At 39.1% G+C, this 20442-nt stretch overlaps 1 protein-coding gene across 4 annotated transcripts in view; it reads left to right on the plus strand.

The window, feature by feature from the left end:
• Positions 1–20442, plus strand: part of stxbp6 (syntaxin binding protein 6 (amisyn)) — a 54869-nt gene that overhangs the window by 29213 nt on the left and 5214 nt on the right. For 2 of the 4 annotated variants that reach the window (XM_069535111.1, XM_069535110.1), the window contains exons 3-5: positions 11888–12018; positions 12124–12289; positions 15512–15610. In XM_069535111.1, coding sequence (XP_069391212.1) covers positions 11888–12018; positions 12124–12289; positions 15512–15610 — 396 coding nt within the window. The remainder of the gene's footprint in view (positions 1–11887; positions 12019–12123; positions 12290–15511; positions 15611–20442) is intronic. The other 2 variants (XM_069535112.1, XM_020098226.2) reach the window with 1 other exon arrangement.

Below are 20442 nucleotides of genomic sequence, written 5' to 3' on the forward strand. Positions count from 1 at the left end.
CAGAACTGAATTAAAACTGATATCAAGATTAACATTTTCATATTACCCAATATCCATAATTATCATGATAAATTGTCATAAATTTCAATATATATTGAAATAAGTCATTGCCACTGATGAAAATTATATTGCGATAATTAGTCATATTTGTTATCGCCCAGATCACATAAAAAAACAGTGGGTTAGGATTGGAGCTGTAAAGATTTATAAAACTTTGCACTTAATAGATAAAAATCACATCTTCCATACATGGCTTATTCTTAGCAAGTGTTGAGCTGTTGGCCAACTTGATGTTTAGTGTTATTTAGGATTTAAAGGTTAGACGGGATGTGGACTGGCACCTTGGCATCTCAGGCTCTCCAGGCAGCTGTGAGGCTGAGGCAGACCTGCTGACAGCAGACTGCAGGAACTCTAGTGGTCTACTGTTGAGCCCTCCACTGTCAGGCCCTGGGAGGGCTTTGCTCTGGTATTTCACATGAAGGGCATGTCTTAGCACTCCTGCAGGCTCCCTGACAGCACTGTATCGATTCACACTGAGTACTAGTGGGATGCCAAACACACACAAAGTATGCACATTGATGGAAATCTATTTTTGCATTAGTGGGAGATGATATCTGAACAAATAAGGTGTTATTTTAACATTTTGCTTTTTAGTTTAGATTAAAGAATTCACATTTCTCTTGTTAGTGAGACTTAAGATGAACAGACAACAAAAGAATGATGCTGAACATTTCCTGCTAAAGAAGGAAGGAAAGGAAGAATGATATCAAGGTTTAATATTGTTCTTGCATCCCCCCGCTTCCTGCTACATGATTAATGGAAAGACCAGATGGACTCATTGACTGAAGGAACAGATCAAACTTTTCCTGCCTGTTCGTGATCCATCCTGGCAGAATAGCAATCTGTGCCCCTTCAGTGTTTGTTTGTTTTTGTGACAGATCTCAAGGGGCCGTATTTTTGTTATCGCTCTTCTCTCTGTTCTCTGGAGCGCTGACTCACACACTCGTTGCACTGTAACTCCCTCTGATCCGGCAGAAATGAACCTTAAACTCAGGATGTGGCACTTACAGGAAAACTTTTTGGGGAAGTTTGCTTGTTCACCCTCAAACCCTCAATCAGATCTTAATTTTGAAATCTGATTAATTTCTATGCTGAGATTGGTCCAGGATGTGTTTAGCACAGATTATTTGAAGGAGTCTGACCAGGAGTAAACAGCTGACATTTCAAAACTGTGGAAAACTTTCCAAAATTGTAAATGATCTGACTTTAGGCTAGAAAAACAAGATAAGAGATAAAGTGAGTTAACAAAGTCGTTAAGCTCACTGCTCTTCCAGTCTTTGAGCTAAGCTTTGACAACTTGTCTTGGCATCAAAGTTTATGTCCCAAACTGTTTAGCGTGTTCATTAGGAAAAAAAAGACTTAACTCTCTGTATAGAGTTTCCTAGTATGTAGTGTGTTGTCAGCAAGAAATGTTTGAACTGCACCTCACTCTTGCATTCTCATCTTTTGTGCTGTGCCTGGGACCTAGATCAGCAAGAATGCATAACTGTTTTTTTTATCTCTGTAAAAAAGTTCTTAAAGATGAATAGTAAGTTTGGTAAATATACCACACTGGTGTCAGTGAGTGAGCCTGGAGGCCTATGGATTGGATCTCAGGTTTGTTAATGTTGACATCGGCAAACCTTTCAAATATTTCACTCTTTTATCCCCTTAATGCACTTGGCACAACCACTCACAGTGATGCTGCTTACTTCTAAATTCTATACCCTCTCACGACATTACACAAGATCACATCATACATTCATTAGTGTACAGATAAAGTGTAACGCTCCCAAGCCGAGACTGCATTTAGAGCAATCCTCACCTTCACGAGAGAATTCCAGGTTGTGCTACTATAAAGACATATCTTTATAGCAGAATCTTTTAATATATCGCTGCATAAATATGTTCTCTATATACAAATGTATACAGTTCTGTGACCAGACCACCCAATATCTATATAAATTCTTTTCCATGACTCCTTTGTCATGTAATGAAGTATTTCACCTCCTTTCCTACTCTGGTTTTGATCAAATGTCCCTGACAGCTCTAATGGATTGAAATGGATTTATATGGTGTAAATTAACTAAATGTGACCATAAGTTTTTGGATAACCTTCCACTATTCACTTAACTTTTACTACTATAAGAATCATTTCGGGAACTATCCCTGAGTTAATCATCAACTGCCAGTTTAATATACTACATATGTGCCTTAAAAAACCTCTAATTGCACACATCTGTCACCACTGCGTCATTTTTGAGATTAGGTTAGGTCATCTGTACTTAAGCAGCTGCTATGATGGGGAAAAAAATATCCAGCAGAGGCATAAAATAATTTTGCCCTGAGCACCTATTATTATAGTAAGTTTTATCTATCTATATAATTGGAAGTAGTGTAGAGGAACCAATTCAAAATTATATTGTAATAACTCCTGGGTTTTGGTGCTGTCCCCTGAGAATCTCAAATAATTGAGCCTTCTGTTCTGTACCAGTGCTTTCCACAAGTGACGGCTGTCTGCCAAAGAGCCGACTACTCATTGAAGTCCAGGCCGCTCACTTCATAAGGCTCAAATAGTGAATAGAGCAGTTTCTTTAGCACAACTGGAGAAGGAAACAGGGCTTTATTTGGGGCAGGCTCTTGTGACACATGTACCAGGTACATTGACATTTTAAATCCGTCGTAATCCATCAACAGCTTCTGCTGTTTCATGAATGAAAGGTTTTCATGGCAGGTGTAGCAGTGAATGTTCAACCTCGATGATGAATTCTCATGTTTTCTGATTACATGGTTTTTGTAAGTATGGTTTCAAGGTTAGTTTTCAGGCAGAGTAGAGTTGTACACTGCAGGAGTTTGACTTGGTACAATGGAAGGTGAAGATTTGATATAGATTTTTTGGTTGTTTTTTTTTAACTGAGTGAAACTTGTATTAAACTCCACATGAAATATTGACATCTCCTTGCAATACAGAGAAAGTGTTTTAATACAGTACGTGACAGGAATTGTGAATGTGACCCTCGCTCAATCCTGAAACAAACATCTACACTCACACACACACACACACACACACGCAACTCTTAGATGGTACTGTGCTTTTTGGTATATAGGTGTTTTCCTCTTGACTGTTGCACGTCCTTTGAATAAAAAAAATAGCAAAAAGTTTATTTTTTGCGTTAATCCTGTGAAAAGTAAACACAAGCTGAAAGAACAAACCACCATATAACATCGTTCTGCATGGAATCATTCTCGTTGCTTTTCAGAAAATGTCGTCTGCCGTTGTTGTCCCTAAAAAAGATTGTTCTCTGAATTAACCTCTCACTAACATAACCGTTTTCTTAAGGCTCGCTTCAAACTGAAAAGCAATATGTATTCTTGAGTGATCGGAGAGAGTTGTGCAATATTAATCCGTGTCTCTCGCCTTCAATATTGCATACAGACAGTGCTTCACTAAACCTTGTGTAAAACAGAACAGATGGGTTCAGGAAATGAGATTTGGAAACACGCCTGAAATGCAATGCTTTGATTCATCATTTGATTTCACTTTTTAAAGCGTAAGGTAGAATTAACATGGGATGACTCACCAGTATTCAATCCAACTCCACCAGACGTTTCAGTTATTGCATTAAACAACTTGAAATATAGGAATGGATAAATTAGCAAATTGCAAACATCACAGACCACCCAGTTAATAGATGGATACTCTGGTATTTCTAAACTGACCATGTATAATGGAGCACTGGTATGTATTACACCCAGCTGGATTTGGTGTAAGCGGAAGGATGACATAATGAGTGAGTTGTTTTTGAGGTACTTTCTAAAGAGATGTCTCTGGATTACGGTAAAACAGGGAGGGTCTGCTTCTGTGATGAACAATGCACGGTTATTTGGCTTTATCTGAATCCAACGTCCGTCTTTGCACACAAACCTGCACATTACTAACAAGTTCTTTCAAGCTCTTTGTGACCTGGGTTTGACACAGAGGTTGTTTTTCGTTTGGATTTCTGTTCAGTTTAGATCATGCTGAAGAAGTAAGTGTTGAGGAATGCACCTTGTTTGTACTGTTTGAAATACAGGCGTAAGCTGTTGCGTGATGATATCCAGATTAGGTTGTTATCAGGTTGTCTAGTATCAACATGCACATACAACATGCTTTTTATACTTTTTATCTTTTTCCGCACCAAGCTGAGTTATTACTGTGGAATGTAATGACCTGGTGTTAATATATGTAGATATCTTTACCTTTCCTTGTTTTAATTTCTCACTTCTTCCCTACGAGGTGGAATATAATAGTTTACACATGCCAATCAATGAGCAATAACGACATAATTAAATCATCCCAGTGTAGTCTTGAAGGAACACAATCAGTTCAGGGTGTACTTGGCCATTTGGGAGCCTAGACAGGCAGTAAGGTATTAAATCCATCCCATAGTATCCCAGTGGGGGAGAAGCCTCGGGTCAGTGCCCCAGTAAAATTAAATATTTCCCTGTATCCAAGGGCTCCGGCTCCAAAGGAATGTCTACTATGTGCACTTGGGCCCAGCCTGAATAGTTCACCCAGCACTGGCTGATGGACGAGCACAGTGGGTCATCATGTGGAATACAGGCATCACAATAGACCTTGTGTTTCCTCCTTGGATGTCCACAGGAGCAGGAGGCAAGATGAGACAGAGAAACTTTACTTTGTGAGCAGTGTGATTGTTTTCTCCCTCCGTGGCTGGTGATGATGTTTTTCCTTTGTTTTTCTTCATAGAAGATGGATTGCTTGTCTTTCATAGTGATTCAATGTATTCTGTGCTTGTGGGTCTGAAATTGTTTATTACTTGCTAAAAGACAAAATCGACCCTTTGTCTATTCGCTTAAATGTGTTTTTGGTCCTCTGTTTGCAACATTGTTTTTGAGATTATCATTCACAACTTCTGTGGAGGTCGAAGTCTTCAATTAGGAAACTTGCTCAACAAATTCTCAACATCTCACCATTCTGTGCCACAGTCCTTGAAATGGCTCCTCTCACTCAGTTTTTTATTTTTTTCATCTTCTCAGCTTACTTTTTTCTTAAATTCCTTCCTAAAATCGCTACATATATTAAGAGTCGGGACAGACATGGATGTAAACTGCAACTTGACAAGTTGGTGGAGGCATTCGAGCTTAAGGCAGTCATTCTAGTTTAAGTCTCTGATATTGACGGAAATGTCACAGTGATCCGTCGCGTGTTTGTATTGTAGCATAAACGGTCAACAGAGAATCTCATCACCCCATAACCAAAGTGTTCCTGAGATGGTCTCACCATGATACAGTTCAGTAGTTAAGAACAAAGTTTATAATTCAATTTAGGCCAAGTTTAGTTTAATACTAAAATGGGAAAAAAAACATTCATGTAAGTTATGAGGTTTTGATATATAGCATTACCACAAATGTTATACAATACTGTGCAATATAGTATGAATTGAATCAAAGAATGATTACATTATTTAACATGATTGCCTACATTATGTTCATTTCCGATATTATAGACTCTGTAAAAGACATGTATAAATCCAAAAACATGAAATCTGATGAATATTTCACTGCAGACACATTTTTTAATTTAATGATTTCTGACTTGCTTTGGTTTGAACTCAACTTAAGAAGCTCTGGTGTCTCAAATGAGAGTTTTCGTTTTGGATGTTTGACGCCCACGATTCGTCAAGCCTCCAGAATCCTTTTAATGTGTTGTCCTTGGGTGAGTGTTATAATTGGATGGATAACAGATGTGACCCGAGGCAAAAGGCAGCTATGCTCTCAAAATCATTTTGGTTTTGAATTCTTGGTGTTTGAAGGCGGTCGGATGAAGGAAATGACATGACTTTCACTAGTTCCTCAAAGACTCAAAACTATTTTTTATTCTGAATATACAGTTTAAACATAAGATTATCAGTGCTACTTCATTTGCAGGTTAATTTAAATATAAATGCACGAGTTTAATTTAATTGAACAATTTTTCCACAATAATATCTGGTGATCTGGTATTATCGTCATTTTAATAGCAACTAGCAGTACCCCTTGCTTCCCACTGACTAAAAATAAATTCATGGATATAAGATATTTAGCATTTAGGATTTATGTGAACATAATGACAGTCCCACTAAGAGTTAATAAAGATAAATAAATAAATATACATGCCACACAATAGTACTTGTCTAAATCCAATTTATTGCATCTGTTGTGTTAGCTTGGAAAATAATTTATTGTTGTATCTTGCAGCTGTGTGCCCCATTGTAACTATGCCGTTGTGTTAAGCTAATGGTGTCTGTAGCTATTATTCACCATGCTATATACACTCCCTTTTACATTTGGTACCTTGCCTCTGCATGTGCACCATCCTGCCTCGGGAGGCCATGTACACAGCAGCCACTGTGTTCTCGAACCAGTGAATAGACTGTAGAGGCCTTTGTTCTTGTTGCTAGTCTAGCCAGTGCTGTGGTTCATTCCAGTGACAGCTTCTTTCTGAAGATAACAGTGTGTTCCTGCTCAAGCAGAGTGGGGGCAGCTTTAAAATAGACCTGTAATCATAGGCCAAGACGGAGAAAAGTGTTACACATGCTCTCAGACGACAGCTCTAATAACAAGCTGCAAAATTCAACCTGTAAGGGAAACTGTTTGGATATTTACCTTGCAAGATAGTGTCCTTTGTAACAAGATAGCTGTTTTAAATTCTGTTGCCCACATGGAGGTGATCATTTCAGGCTGTTGCCTCCAGAGATTGGGACATGAAATGTGCAGAATACCTCTTCATAAGTGCTTTAACTCCACTGATGTGACTTCAGTGATTTCACAAAGTGTGAAACACATTCTTGAGATAAAAGCCTTGTGTGAACTCTTTTCCTCACATGAACTCTGCACTAAACTCACAGTCACCGCTCATGATGAGGCCTCATCTGTTTAGTTTTTGCATCCACGTATGATCTGTCCCTCGAGAGCATTCCTATTTTACAATGGAGTGTGACCGTCGGCCAAGCCAAACAGACTAGAGTACAACAGATCTTGTGGCCAAGCGCTTTGTCCATTAACATTTCCTACTATCTTAACAATATCCAAATGGCTTCAAAAGCCAGTTAATTGTGAACAGGCGTCGAGTCGCATGTGAACCGCCCTCGCTCACTCTCCCTGTATGAAAGTGACTTGGTATCAGCCTCTGCTTCTCAGGTGTCTTTTGTGCCATGCAAATAACATTGCCATGCCAACGGTGTCTACTTAATGTCAGAGCAAAAGGGCCCATTGACTGAAGACGTCTGATTTGTCAAGAGATCATTAGCCCACATGGTTGAGATAGAGGCTGTAAAATGAAGTAGGGCAGATGGGAATCAAATAATTAAAAACATACCTTTATCTTTTAAGCTTGTGTAACAGGGTCTTAATTTAAACTGTAAGTGTGATACAAAGAAAGATCTGGTAGGTTTTAACATTTGCTGAATCCTGAAAATTATTTCTGCTGAATCTTTCAGCACACAGATTGTTTCTAGAAGCAGCCTCATTTGGTAAAACTTGAAACAACCAGTGATTCCAAGAGCAACACTGTACTTCCCCACCAGCACAACTACACTTTATCTTCCATATCTGATTTAATCTATTGTTATTCTCTGGTTCGGGATTTTTTTATATCTCGGCTCAGATGGCCCAAAAATGTTGATGCATATCATATTTATAGCTTGTGGAATTAGATTTTTGATAAGCGTCAGTGTTGACATGAGGATTAAGTTGTATCATACGAGGGAAAGGAAGTTATTAATGTTATGCCCATGTGGGTGGTCCTGCTTCATATTTTATTAGCTTTCACGGTGTCTCTGGTAAACTCAGATACTTCTTCATACATTCAATAGTTGTTCCAGATGATCTGTGTTTTCATAGTGTCTAATCCAACATTTCCACAAATCTTGTATGCATTCAAAATCGACACCCTGCACGCTTCGCACATGATCATTTATGTCATTACTGCTTTTGCCAGAAATCCCCCTGGAGCTCACATTTCTCTAGTAACTTACACAACTATGATAACATTTCCTTGGGGCAAAGCTGACCCTGAGAATGTTTTCATGTGTAACAGCCACAGTATGTGAATGGTACACTTTAAATTTCCCTTCAGGGGAGTAGAACTCTTGCATAGCCAAGCACAACAAGGGACAGATCCACTGCAGGAAGTGAGAGCATGTCACCATCAGAGCATGAGAAAGAAGCAGGACAGGAACCCCAGCATGGCCTTCCTCTGTCAGCCAGCCCTGATGGAAACAATGACCCTGGCAGCCTCCCAGTGGTTGTAGTAGTATCCTTGTTTCTACATGCCTGATGTAGTGTTAACTGGTGTTTGATCATTCTCTGGTTTATTATGTGTTAGCATCGAGCGCAGGGTGTGAATTCAAATAGTTTGAGTTGTATCCTCTGAGTGTAGAAGTTATCGTATTCTATCCATTTCAGTTCATGGACAACAACAGGGGAGTCCAAACTTTGTACGTGAATCCCAATCTCAATATGACTTTGGCTCATTAGGATTATTATAATAAAACTAGATTGGCACTGCCAATTTCCTTCAGTCGCCTTAAATCCAATCAAACCACATAGCTAAGCCAATAAAACAATGCAAATCATTAAATTATTATCCCCATTACGGAAGAATAATAGTATTTCTGTTAAAATCCAAGTATCGTTCCTTTGGTAATTGTCGGAAAAAAAAGTGAGAACCCTGCAGAAACAATATATGTAGATTGTCTAGATGTGTGGCCAAATATTATGGGTTCTTTCTTGGACTTTTCTCTGCACTCACTCACTCACTCACTCAGTGATTAAATTTACTGTGAAAGCAACATGAGGTTTAATTGAGGGTACATTTTTTTTCACAGTCTTGTCTTTGATTACTGTTTCAATAAGGAAAGCTCTCCTAGCTTTCAGTAATTGATTAATATGCCGGGAAGCTACTCAGACTAGGTGGGAGTTAACAGCTGAATATGAAATAGATTTTAGAGGCTCTGAAGGGTGTCTGGCACTTTGATTAAGACCTCAGTGTTGATGTGTTGACAATTTAGCCCTGTCCTTGAAACGCCATGTCATTTTCACAGAAATATATTCACATATATAGCAGATGAGTTTAGTCAGGTTTTAGAGAAATGTCAAAGTTTTTTGTTTTTTTCATAAAGAACCATATGGTGCCACTACTTTGTGTTTGAATCTGAAGTAAATGTTACTCCCCATGTGAGCAATAATGAGTTTCTCGTGTTTCATGCCATTTCTCCACTGTTCTAATCCTGGAGTTGTGATTGTTTCAAATGCAGGCTCACCACGGAGCCTGTGATAAATATGCTAATGCAGGGATGTCTCTCTCAAAGCCTCTCTCAGTTGCACTCATTCATTATCATGAATTTTTCATCCGTTATGTTGTACAATATGCTCTAGGTGTAAAAAAAAAAAATTATTAAACCAACCAATAAAACATGAGCAGTTGGTAAAGCTTATTGTAAAATTACCATTTCTGTTTTCATGCCCCTGCGTTGGGGTATTACGTTTTCCAGTCTGTCTGTCCCATCCTTGTGGATATATCTCAAGAAGGACTTGAGAGAATTTCTTCAAATTTGGTACGAGATTTCAGTTTGAGTCAAGGATGACGTGATATGATTTTGGTGTTTAAAGGTCTAAGGTTTCAGTGACCTCACCTTTTTGTTGTGTGAATGTGATGAACACATCCAGGGAATCCTTTAGATATGGTACAAATGCACACTTGGACTCAAAGATGAACTGATGAGAACATCACAAAAACCTTTTTTGTCTTGAACATGATAACTCAAGTCTGGCCTTTAGGAGCGTCTTCAAATTTTGAATTGTCACGTAGGCTTGGAAAAATTAATTGATTAGATTTAAGTTGTCAATGACCACTTTGACCTCATATGAGTCGAGAACAAATGCACAGGCCCTAAGCTGCTGTGAGGATTTATATTTGTGCGTTGATGTTTGCACGTCGCTGAATTTATTTTCTCAGATTCTCAGCCCTATAAAGTATAGTAGTAGGATGATTCTGGAAAGATAAATTTAAGGCGACATCTAAAAGAGAGATGGTTTCTTGTTAAATTCTTATTCTCTCCTGTCGGTCTTTCATCTCTCAGCTACCAATCCTTCACTTATCAAGTAAAACCCCATTTCAACCAAATCATTTCAGAGAATGTAGTTCTGTGCATTAGTCAATCATCTGCCATGAATAGTCAATTATTCTTGCTGCGAATTGGATGACCTACGTTTCCAGACTCCTTCGTTCAACACACTGGTTCATTACGCAGCTGTCATCGTCTTTCTTCTATTAGCCTACTGTGTGACCTGAGACAGCTCTGATCACTCACTTCTTCTGTTTGTCATGGCTGTGGCTGTCGGTTTGAATAAAAATAAGTCCTCAAAGAAGAGAATAAAAAGAAGTGTCTGCCAGTCTGCCTGTACTGTATCTGTCTGCCTTTGTCTGTTCCACCCTGCATCCTCAGTGCAGCACCTCGAGTATTAACTGCAGCTGTCTAAATGGATACACAAAACACATCCAAACATTCCTCCTCTCAGGGGAGTTAACTTACTGAGTGCATCACCTGATGTAACACTCAACCCCTACCTATATTTTTAAACATAAAATCACGGGTGTGGTGGAGTTTTCACAAAGTGACCCTGAACAAAAGGCCGAATGAAACATGACAGCCGGCAGGATAGCCATGTGTTTTTGGAGAAATGTATGTGAGTAAAGGGCAGCTGCAGTGAAAGTGACCTGAACACTTCCCTTTCTGTCTGAGATGACACAACGGCAAATATGGGAGAGAGAGAGCGGAAGCAGAGGTTCGCTGCTGGGGTTAAAAAAGCAACACAGGAGCATGTTGCCCCTGAGCAAGACAAAGGGGTTCAGTGTCCAGATGCACACACATCCAGCTGGGAGCCTCGATGATCTGTAAATACGTGGTCGGGGTCATCTCTGTATGGGAAGAGTCGAGCATGGATTTTCAGGGCCAGGACACAAGTGGCCATGTTGAGGACAAAGTGATGAGGTCACTGGAAAGAAGGTGCAAAATCTGAGGAAAGTTATAGGCACCTATTCTATTCATAATAAGAAAATTTTCTTTTTTGCTGCGCATAAAATTTTGCAATTTCTTTCCTGAATGAAAAAATATTTTCAATACTTAATCATTTTAATGGAAACACAATGTTTTACCCCAGTTTGATGTTGTCATTAGTGATCTTTTTAAAGCCAGTTTCTCAACGCTTGAAAGTGTAATTTGTTACCCACTTAGATTAAGTCAGCAGTGCAGCGGAGGAAATACATCACTTGTGTGAAGATTAATGAGTTGTGCTCAGCACTGTATAAAAGCACTCAGCTATTTGTACTCAGACAGGAACAATACAAGTGTTTGTTTTCTTCAAGCCAGTTGTGTAGAAATATTTGCTTTATATCGCTGAAATACAACAGAAATTCATCACACAGCATATTGTACATATAAGATTATAGTGCAGTTTCAACTACAAAAGCCAAGTCCATATGTAAAGGTTTTGTCTTTTCATGGGCTCTGTCTTCTCATGAGAAATGTTATCATGGTCTCTATTGCTATTGGCACCGAAAGTGAATTGTCCATTGTTAATGGATCCCTTTGTTTCTGCCGCCCACAGAAAGGAGCTTATTCCTTTTGCTTGACTGTTATGTTTCTCATCTTGTGACTCAAACTATCACATTTATCCTAATCTAAATTTCTGCACGGTATCTGAAGAAGTTACACAGAGACCTCAGTCTCTGGAATTTAATGTAGGTGTTTGGATTAGCTGCAGCATTTTCATGTGATGTGTTTCCTTGTTTTTGTTTCCACAGTGACAAATAAGAAACCTTCCCACTTATCCATCACGAAGGTGAAGCAGTTCCAAGGATCCTCTGCCTTCGTAAAAAGGTCACAGTGGACAATTGACCAGCTACGGCAGGTCAACGGCATCGACCCTAACAAAGTATGTCATTTTCACTCCCACTGGTATTTATTTAGTTAATATAGCCTTGAGAATCTGTAGAGACAAAATAACATTCTCCACCCTCTCACTGTTTTTCTCTCCTAGGACTCTCCTGAGTTTGACCTGATGTTTGAAAATGCTTTTGACCAGTGGGTTGCCGGTTCAGCAGGAGAGAAGTGCACCTTTATCCAGATTCTCCACCACACCTGCCAGCGCTACAGCTCAGCACGGAAACCAGAGTTCATCAACTGTCAGTCCAAACTGCTGGGGGGTAAGACCATTTGAAAAGCTCCCTGAACTGTTCTCAGTGAATATTTCTGTTGATAACACAGTGGCTCTGCAGTGACAGACTCGCTGCTGTCACACTGTGCTGTAAGCCAGCCCGAATCTGATTATGTATGATGACAACCAGCACCTGGTGCGTATGAAAATGCATATTAAATGCTTATTCCCTCGTACACAGCATCTGTTGAGCTCTCTGTCGAAGCGAGGTCAACGAGGATGTCCAACAAAATACATCAGCAGTGACTCAAAGCATCTGACACAGATCAACTGGTTTTACAGCACAGAGAAATACAACACTAAGCAATCATTTTCTCTAATTTATGAGACGTTAATATTTCGCCGTGTGCCTGAAGTGTGATTGGTTTTGATTGGTTTCCACCCTTCAAAATAACATTGAAGTGCTGTAACAGTCCCTTAATTATTGTCTGATACTAAATCTGTTAGACTGAGAAGAAACAGTCAGTCCAAAACTAACCTCTCCCTCTGAAAATAATACTGATTTCATGCCCAACAAGACACGCTGATAGAACATGTCAAAACACAACCGATTCCCAAACATGCCGGACGTGTGAAATGTAAAAGTAAAACCAGATAATTGGTGATATCCTGGCTGCTTTGTTTGTTACCTGGTAGGTGAAGAGTTGTGTTGTTTTTTGCTGCAGAGCAACCCAGTGGAGAATGTAGCATGCTGCGTGTCTTGATCAGATATTGATCTGTTTACCCCCCACACCTCATCTGTGAGCACCAGTCAACCTGTTGTATTATTCATGGGATTATTTATGGAAACTCCATAACCGCCTGCAGGTTGTCCATCTGCCCAGCATACAGGAATCAATTACCTGAAATAGAAAAGAAAATGTTTGCTTTACCAGATTTAAAACTTTGAACTGTATCACTATAAATTACATTTTGCTGTGAGAAAGGCGTAGAACTATTGATAATGTTATGAAAACTTGGTTAAAGCTGACACACTTCATGCAAAAAAAAGTTACAATAGAACAGAAATGTATACAGATCTAGAGAATTATGATAAAAAGACAAATAAATAAACATAAGAAGTAGGTGAAAATTTTTTTTTAAACGTTTTGCATTATACTACACTAAAATATACTGTATGGTCTATTAAGTAGTAGAGTATGTGTGGTAGTATAATTACTGTCAAATTTGCTTTTGCTCCTTTCCTTAGCCTGTGTGTGGGATCCCACTATCTGACCATTCATGATAAAGATGCTGCTTCTCCTTCTCCTTCCTGTTACGTTGCCTTGACCTCCCTCCTACTCCGCAAAACCCCGTCCATGTGTAACTCGCTTACATGTACCCCTGGTGGATACTATGGCCTGCAAATGTGTAGGTGGGAAGGAAGTGGTGTTGGGGAGAGCACTGAACCCAGGGGTCTTTAGAGTGGGATGGATTATTCAGTGCAAATGTTCCACATTAATCAAACGCCTCCAGTAGATCTGAAAATTACACTTAATTATTGTTATTTTAACTGAACAAGTCATAAATGATTATAAGGCACATCACAGCCTCGTAATGTATTGATGAATTTACTCACAAAAATGTCTTAAAATACACGTTTAAGGGCCGTGAAAGCAGGTTTTGTAATATCAGCTATTGATCTAGCTATCAGCACCATGATGGAAATCCTTCAGGGTGATGATCTGATAATAAACTCCTGGCTCCCAGTGTGTAGAGGACCCGCACTTTGCGATAAGAGGAACAGTGAAGATTTCAGCCTGAAGCAATCTGTCTACTCCAGTTTAAGTCTCACACCAGTGCAAAACAAAAATCATGACGCTGCTCAGGTGTGGGACCATAACTGTGGGAGACTCAAACAGCAAAGATGCCCTGGATGGCAGTCGCATGAAAAGATAAAATACACACGGTTAATTCACTTTGACTTATATGAGCCACAGAGACAGGAATTAAGACGTGTTAATCAGTGCAATGAAAACACTTCATTTAACGCCCTTTAGCCGTTCAAGCTAACAAGCATATGATTAAAGTAGCTGATGATCTCTCAGGAGGGGTTTTGGTTCGAGCATGTCTGAACTGGGGATGTTAAAACTTGACAATGTCGGTGGGCAGCAGCTTGGTTCTTCACACGCCTCGTCTTGAACTGTTTTCCCAGGCTGACTAACAATGGAAATGAAAGTAGACTACAAACAATGGCCATGTAATCAATGTAATTCATCAATGACTATGTGTACATGCACAGTTTGACACCAATATTCCGACATTAACCCGATTCAGCCAATAGTCTGAACAAGACACAGCTGCGTAAACAGTGGTCTCTGATTAATTATAAATTACTACATTATTGTGAATTCTGACCTGAGCTGTATGCTGTAGACATATATACTGTACGTCTGATTTGCAGTATCATTTCTAGTATCATTTTCACTGACTGATTTAGCCCAACTGACTGATGACATGACCTTGGTGTAAACAAGATGGAAAAATGGAAAGGAGTTTTAGCTTTTGCAAAATTAGATAGAAAACACCCAAAATGATGAATACATCAGATTCCTACATTAAACTATTTCAGGATGGGGTATTGAAACTTGCAGAATAACGTCAGACGTAATGACGCAATGATGTCCTGATCAGGGTGTGTGCTCTAATATGTAGACTGTAATGTGAATAGAATATTCTATTAGCCTCTCATGTAAACACCATGATCAAAATAATGTCTCTGACTCTTAAAATGTGAATATATGATAGAGCAGTAAAGGCCCCTGTTAAATAATTAATTAAGGATTTGATGTGGATATGCAAAGAAATTCAAATAAGACGTGGTAGATTCAAGGTTAAAATGTAATTCAGTGAGATATGTGAATGTTTTTAAGCCTGCAGTATGAGGCAAACTCGTCATTGACATTCTTGGAGCTTGTTAAGCTTAAGACTACTTCATTCTGTGGTGAACAAGCAGCCTGCGTGAAGTGGATTTTTTACCAACGTGTCTCACTAGTTACTGTTCCTTAACATAGAAATACCCAGTAATACATGTTTTACTGTGCAGTATACATTTTACACAACAGATAAATGATATAACAGTAACCAGTTTAACAGTTGCATGACAACTACAAACAACTGAACCCTTTAACTTGTGGTTTCATATCCCAAAAATGATAACCTGTCTTGACTAATTTCAAAACTGTTTTAAAGATCAAATCTGACCATGACTGTCAAAATTCTCTCACCGCAGAAGACCAAGCTGTAGATTCAGTCATTTTCCGTTGCAAGGTCTTTTTGCACAGAAAGAGGAAAGAATTTGTTGCCCACCATGGTCATCTGCTAAGACAAGGTAAGACGATGGTTTACAAAACAACTCCCTGAATTATTCCTTACTAAAATGTGCTGAGCTCTTCAAGAAGTCAAGATCAGTAAACAAAATAAGTTAAACAAACATCTCCCACTATCAAGTGATGACGTCCGTAGTTTGTTAAGATACTTTTCTATGTTTTAGAAATAGTGCTACATATATGATACAAGATATGTTCCAAGGGCACCTGATTTCCATTAGGGATTAGCAGCAGCAATATCTTAAGTACACTATAAGACACATTTGAAAGTCTTAGTATTATAAATTGGGTCATTCTGCAAAGTTTGATTTCAAAAAGTTTAAAATGAATCCTGTTTTTCCAAAGGTCTGAACTAAGGGTGTGCTCCTGGCTCTCAGGGACTTAACCGACCCATGTTGTTAATTTTACAGAGCTGTACTCTAGTTCAAATTTAAACTGTGTGTGTGTGTGTGTTAGCACTGTTGGGGTTCAGTACACGCTGGAAGGGAATTTAAGTTTCCATTAAAAGGTGACTTGTGCTCACTGTCCTCCTGTGCACTGTATGTGCAGAGGTAGATCACAGTTTGATGACAGTTATTCTGGTACAGTGATTGAATGATTCTGTGCTAATGGATTTCTTACTGTTCTATACTTCTTAATATAATTTAACAAAATAAAATGTAAGATTAGTCTTGACTCGAATGATGGATATTAGTGTATTATGTGATGCAGATGTTATCTGCTCTGTGAACAGCCGCTAAGAGTATTCTCTTCATTAATACCTAGTAGCCGTTGTTATGTCCGTGTCACTGCAGTGTTGAGGTACTTTGAAGACAGAATGTTCCATGTTTGTGGCGTCAGTGGCTCGCTGATGCCTTTTAACCAGCATGACTAAACAAAAGGCCAACTGATTAAGAAAGGCCAAACTGTTTGTCCAACAGAAAAATGTCAGGGGCAGATTGATCTCCTCGCTTTTTTCCGAGTTTGATGAGATTGAAGGTGTCATTCAGTTGCTACACATCCAAAATTATAATGCAATAACAAATGTAGTTCATGCCGGAGGGGCCAAAAAGGTAATAGGGCCTCCACACTAACAGCTCTATTACTAGTTATAATAGGATCATTTGTCGTCAACCTCAACATTGATCCACACATTTTAAATTAACAGCTGAGATTATTTGTTGATGACTGATGTTAAACTAGTTAAGATCCTATGCCTGCGGAGGTGGGAATGAGAACAAGCAGCATTGTGCTGTCCAATAGACTATGATTTAATGTATATGAGACATATATAGTAAGCTGCATTTACAGGTTATAATGTACTTCATGGTGGGTGGGGGGTGGAATTGGAAATATAGAGAGAACTGCCCTCTATGAAAGGTTTGGGGGGTGACCACTGAAATTGTGAATTAACTGCATGAGGAATAACTGCAGGAATAATGTGAAGAAAAGTGATTGGATAAGAGACGAGGAAGAAATAATAGGTGTGTATCAGGATTGCCCGGGGGAGGTGACCTCCCTGGAACCTCTGCTATAGTTTATCATGTACTGCTGCAGGTAATGTCAAGATTTGCATTAATTAAACTGACCCATGTGAGGATTAAAATAGCCTGTTCTGTTTTTTTCTTATTTCATACATAATCCATCAGATAATATGATACAGCAGCATCAATACTTAAACTTGCCTTTGTAGTATTACATGAAATAAGAAATAACATGCACATAATAAATTAAGGACTATAAGTAAGTCAGATTGAAATGATCATTTTCAATGTCATCAGATAAGAAATATTATTTATCAGCCTACTAAAGCATTAAAAGAACCTTGATGCATCCATTATACTTTGTTGTATTTAACATAATCTATGTCAGCTTCATTCATCACAATAACACTTAAATTCCAACTTAGAATCTCATGCACTCACCACACAAAATAAATGTTATATTAGATAAATAAGTATTTTGTAGTTTCAGTACTTTTCTGGCTTCTTATCCTTTACCTTGTGATTCTGTCATTGATGTTTAACTAGTGCTCTGCCCGTTTGTGTTTGGAATGGACTGTTTGCTTGACCTGTGGTGATGCTGCTTGCCATTTTCTTTCTGAAACTGCCCTGCAGTAATTGAGCCGGCCAGTAAAGACCTGCTCCAGAGACCTGAACCCACGCCATCGCTGCTGTTCACCTGTTTATTCAAAGTTCAGTGAAGCTCGACTCAGTGCGCGGAACCCAGTGGAATCAGTTGTTGTTGCTGTTCATGTGAACGTGCTGTTGTTGTAATAAACGGCGTCACTTACGTTGATGAGTCCCAGCCGCTGCTGCTACAGAGAGCTGGTCGCCTGTTTATTTAAAGTTTGTTAATATTGAACGCGTCCCAATTGCACCAAATTCGACACTGCACTTCCTTGGGCCTTGAATAAAACACATGTCAAGTGTGAAGCTGATAAGATGAACATCAGACAGAGATTTCTAGAATGGTTGTTTAATGGACCACACACAGTTGAGCTAAATGTAAATATGAGTTTAAAAGTGACCATAACTTGTATTTTTTTGTGTGTGCACTTAGCTTTGTTAGTCAGATCATCAACTTAACATTAGGAAAATGTAATCATGCTGTATGTCCTCTGTGAACTGAAATTACATAAACCTCCAGTAAAACAAGATCTCAAAAGAGCAGAAACTGGGGAAAAGGACGCCCTGGATTAAAATAATGGCAATTACAATTTACTTTAAAGTCAAGAGACTCTGGATACGATTGAGTAGGATTGAGATCACTTAAAGAAATCCTTGAAGGCTTCATGTTTCTTTTGAGTGAATAACAGCAGCCTTAAAGCCCTCTGGTAATCTCTGGGTAATAAGGAGACGTTTTGATGGAACTTGTCGGAGTGCAGATAAGTATGTAAGGAAATTATTGTAAGACACACACTCTCTCTTCAAACACCCACACATTACACCCCACAGCATTATCCCTGCACAGTGATGATATGATCATGCACGCTGCCAGAGTGAAAGTATGAAAGGCACTTCATCATCTTGTATCATTTGCATCAATCTGTTTTGTGTAGGTGTTTCTTCTTGAAATTAACCATCCTGTATGCCTTCAGAGCAAATCTGAATTGTGTTTATTTTCTGACATGTTCCTGTTGATATCCATCAGCAGTGTAGCCTGTTATCTACTGCCTACAGCTGAAGTGGAAAAGAAGTTGACGTCGAATGATCTTTCCTCTTCCTTCCTTGAGCCACGGCTCCTATTTTCTACAATATTTTGTTGATAGGAAAACAACTTCCCTTTTTCTCCATTCTCCATTGTTAAAGAAACCCTGGCTTATTATGAGGACATCATGGGGTATAGCAACAAAATTCCTTCTGCATTTTTGAGAGAGGTGTGTCATGGATGTTCTCGGTTCGGCTCCAGACTGTACTCCAGGTCATTCTTAATCAACAATGTATGTGGATGAAAAATGAAAAAGCTCCTCTTTTAGATTCACCTGTGCAGCAGAAGGGTCATAATGGGACAAACTGTGAACCCCTGCCTCATTAAAATGCAGACTGAATTAATACCAGCGAATCTCCAAAGTAAAACCAAAGACCTGCTGTTATCCCCACTAATAACAGGGATTGCTGATCAGTTACCATTTTAAGTTGAGACACATTAAAGCCGATCACAGCGGGGGCACCACGTAACATAAACCACTCCCACACACCTTTTTTCTGCAATTACATTCTCCACCGGGGGAGCCCACGCTGCCGCCCACCACCGAGAGAGAAGAAGGAAAATGGTGCGCAGACATGTTCTATGGGTGAACGGCGTGGAGAGGCTGCGAGGGTGGGGGTGATATTGAGGGATGATGGGAGTATTACTCCCTGGGTTACTCTGCAGGAGGAGAAGATTAAGAGGAATCTGTCTGAAGGTGAAAAGGTCTCCTTTCTAGTGGAGACCTAAAGCCACTGTGAGAAAATATTTTTTCTTCCCCCTCAGACAGAAGCGGAGCAGGAATGTGTTATATGTAATCTGGAATCCTCATTTGCAAGGTATTGTGGTTACATAACTTTGCTCATGGTGTCATATTCAAAGTTAAGAAAGTAAAGGCCTTGTTAAGCTCTATGAGACAAATTGTGATTTGTAAATATGGGCTACACAAGTCAAATTTGATGGATTGCTAAATACTAAATCTTTGTTGTACTGCATCATTTTACCGTTATACTTTGTACTTTGGTATCAAATTTTTTGCAAATGCAAAATGAAAAGGTGATCATTAGTTCACCATTAGTCCAGATGTGTTCGCACCTGGGCTTCATTTATTGTAATCTCTGGAAAATTAGCTGATGTAAGAGTTTCCATTTCCTCTAGTGCGTGGGTATGAAGAGCAGTATGTCCATCTGTGTATGTCTGCGGAACATTTGTGTGTCTACAGAAAATTGCTTTGACTTTATCAAGTTAACTTCTTGTGAGAGAAAACCAGCTGGCCTCGCCGTCTGCTTTTGGGGCCGTCATATAACCCACTGCAGTGGAGCTGTCCCAATTATCTGTCACTCAGACTACCTGCATTGATGCTACGGGACATAGACTCACTATATTGTTGTTTCCTGTGGGAAAAGATTGTCAGGTCTTAATGCAGTCAGCACCTTCAAGCTGTTGCTCTGTCTATTTCTTCTCCTCAAACTCATTTACTGTTTATCTGAGAATATAGACTTCCTCTGGCTTATCTTATCACCTGGTGTTTGTCATTTTCTTTATTATTTCCCAAACCTTTCAACTTTTTGAAATTGTCTGCAGGAGTAGACAACATACTCCTTGGCATTTTAGCATCCTCTTGCTAACTGTTCAGACCAGGCCAAAGCAATAAGAAATAGGGTGA

The sequence above is a fragment of the Paralichthys olivaceus genome, chromosome 12, assembly GCF_024713975.1.
Source record: "Paralichthys olivaceus isolate ysfri-2021 chromosome 12, ASM2471397v2, whole genome shotgun sequence".
NCBI classification, from domain to species: domain Eukaryota; kingdom Metazoa; phylum Chordata; class Actinopteri; order Pleuronectiformes; family Paralichthyidae; genus Paralichthys; species Paralichthys olivaceus.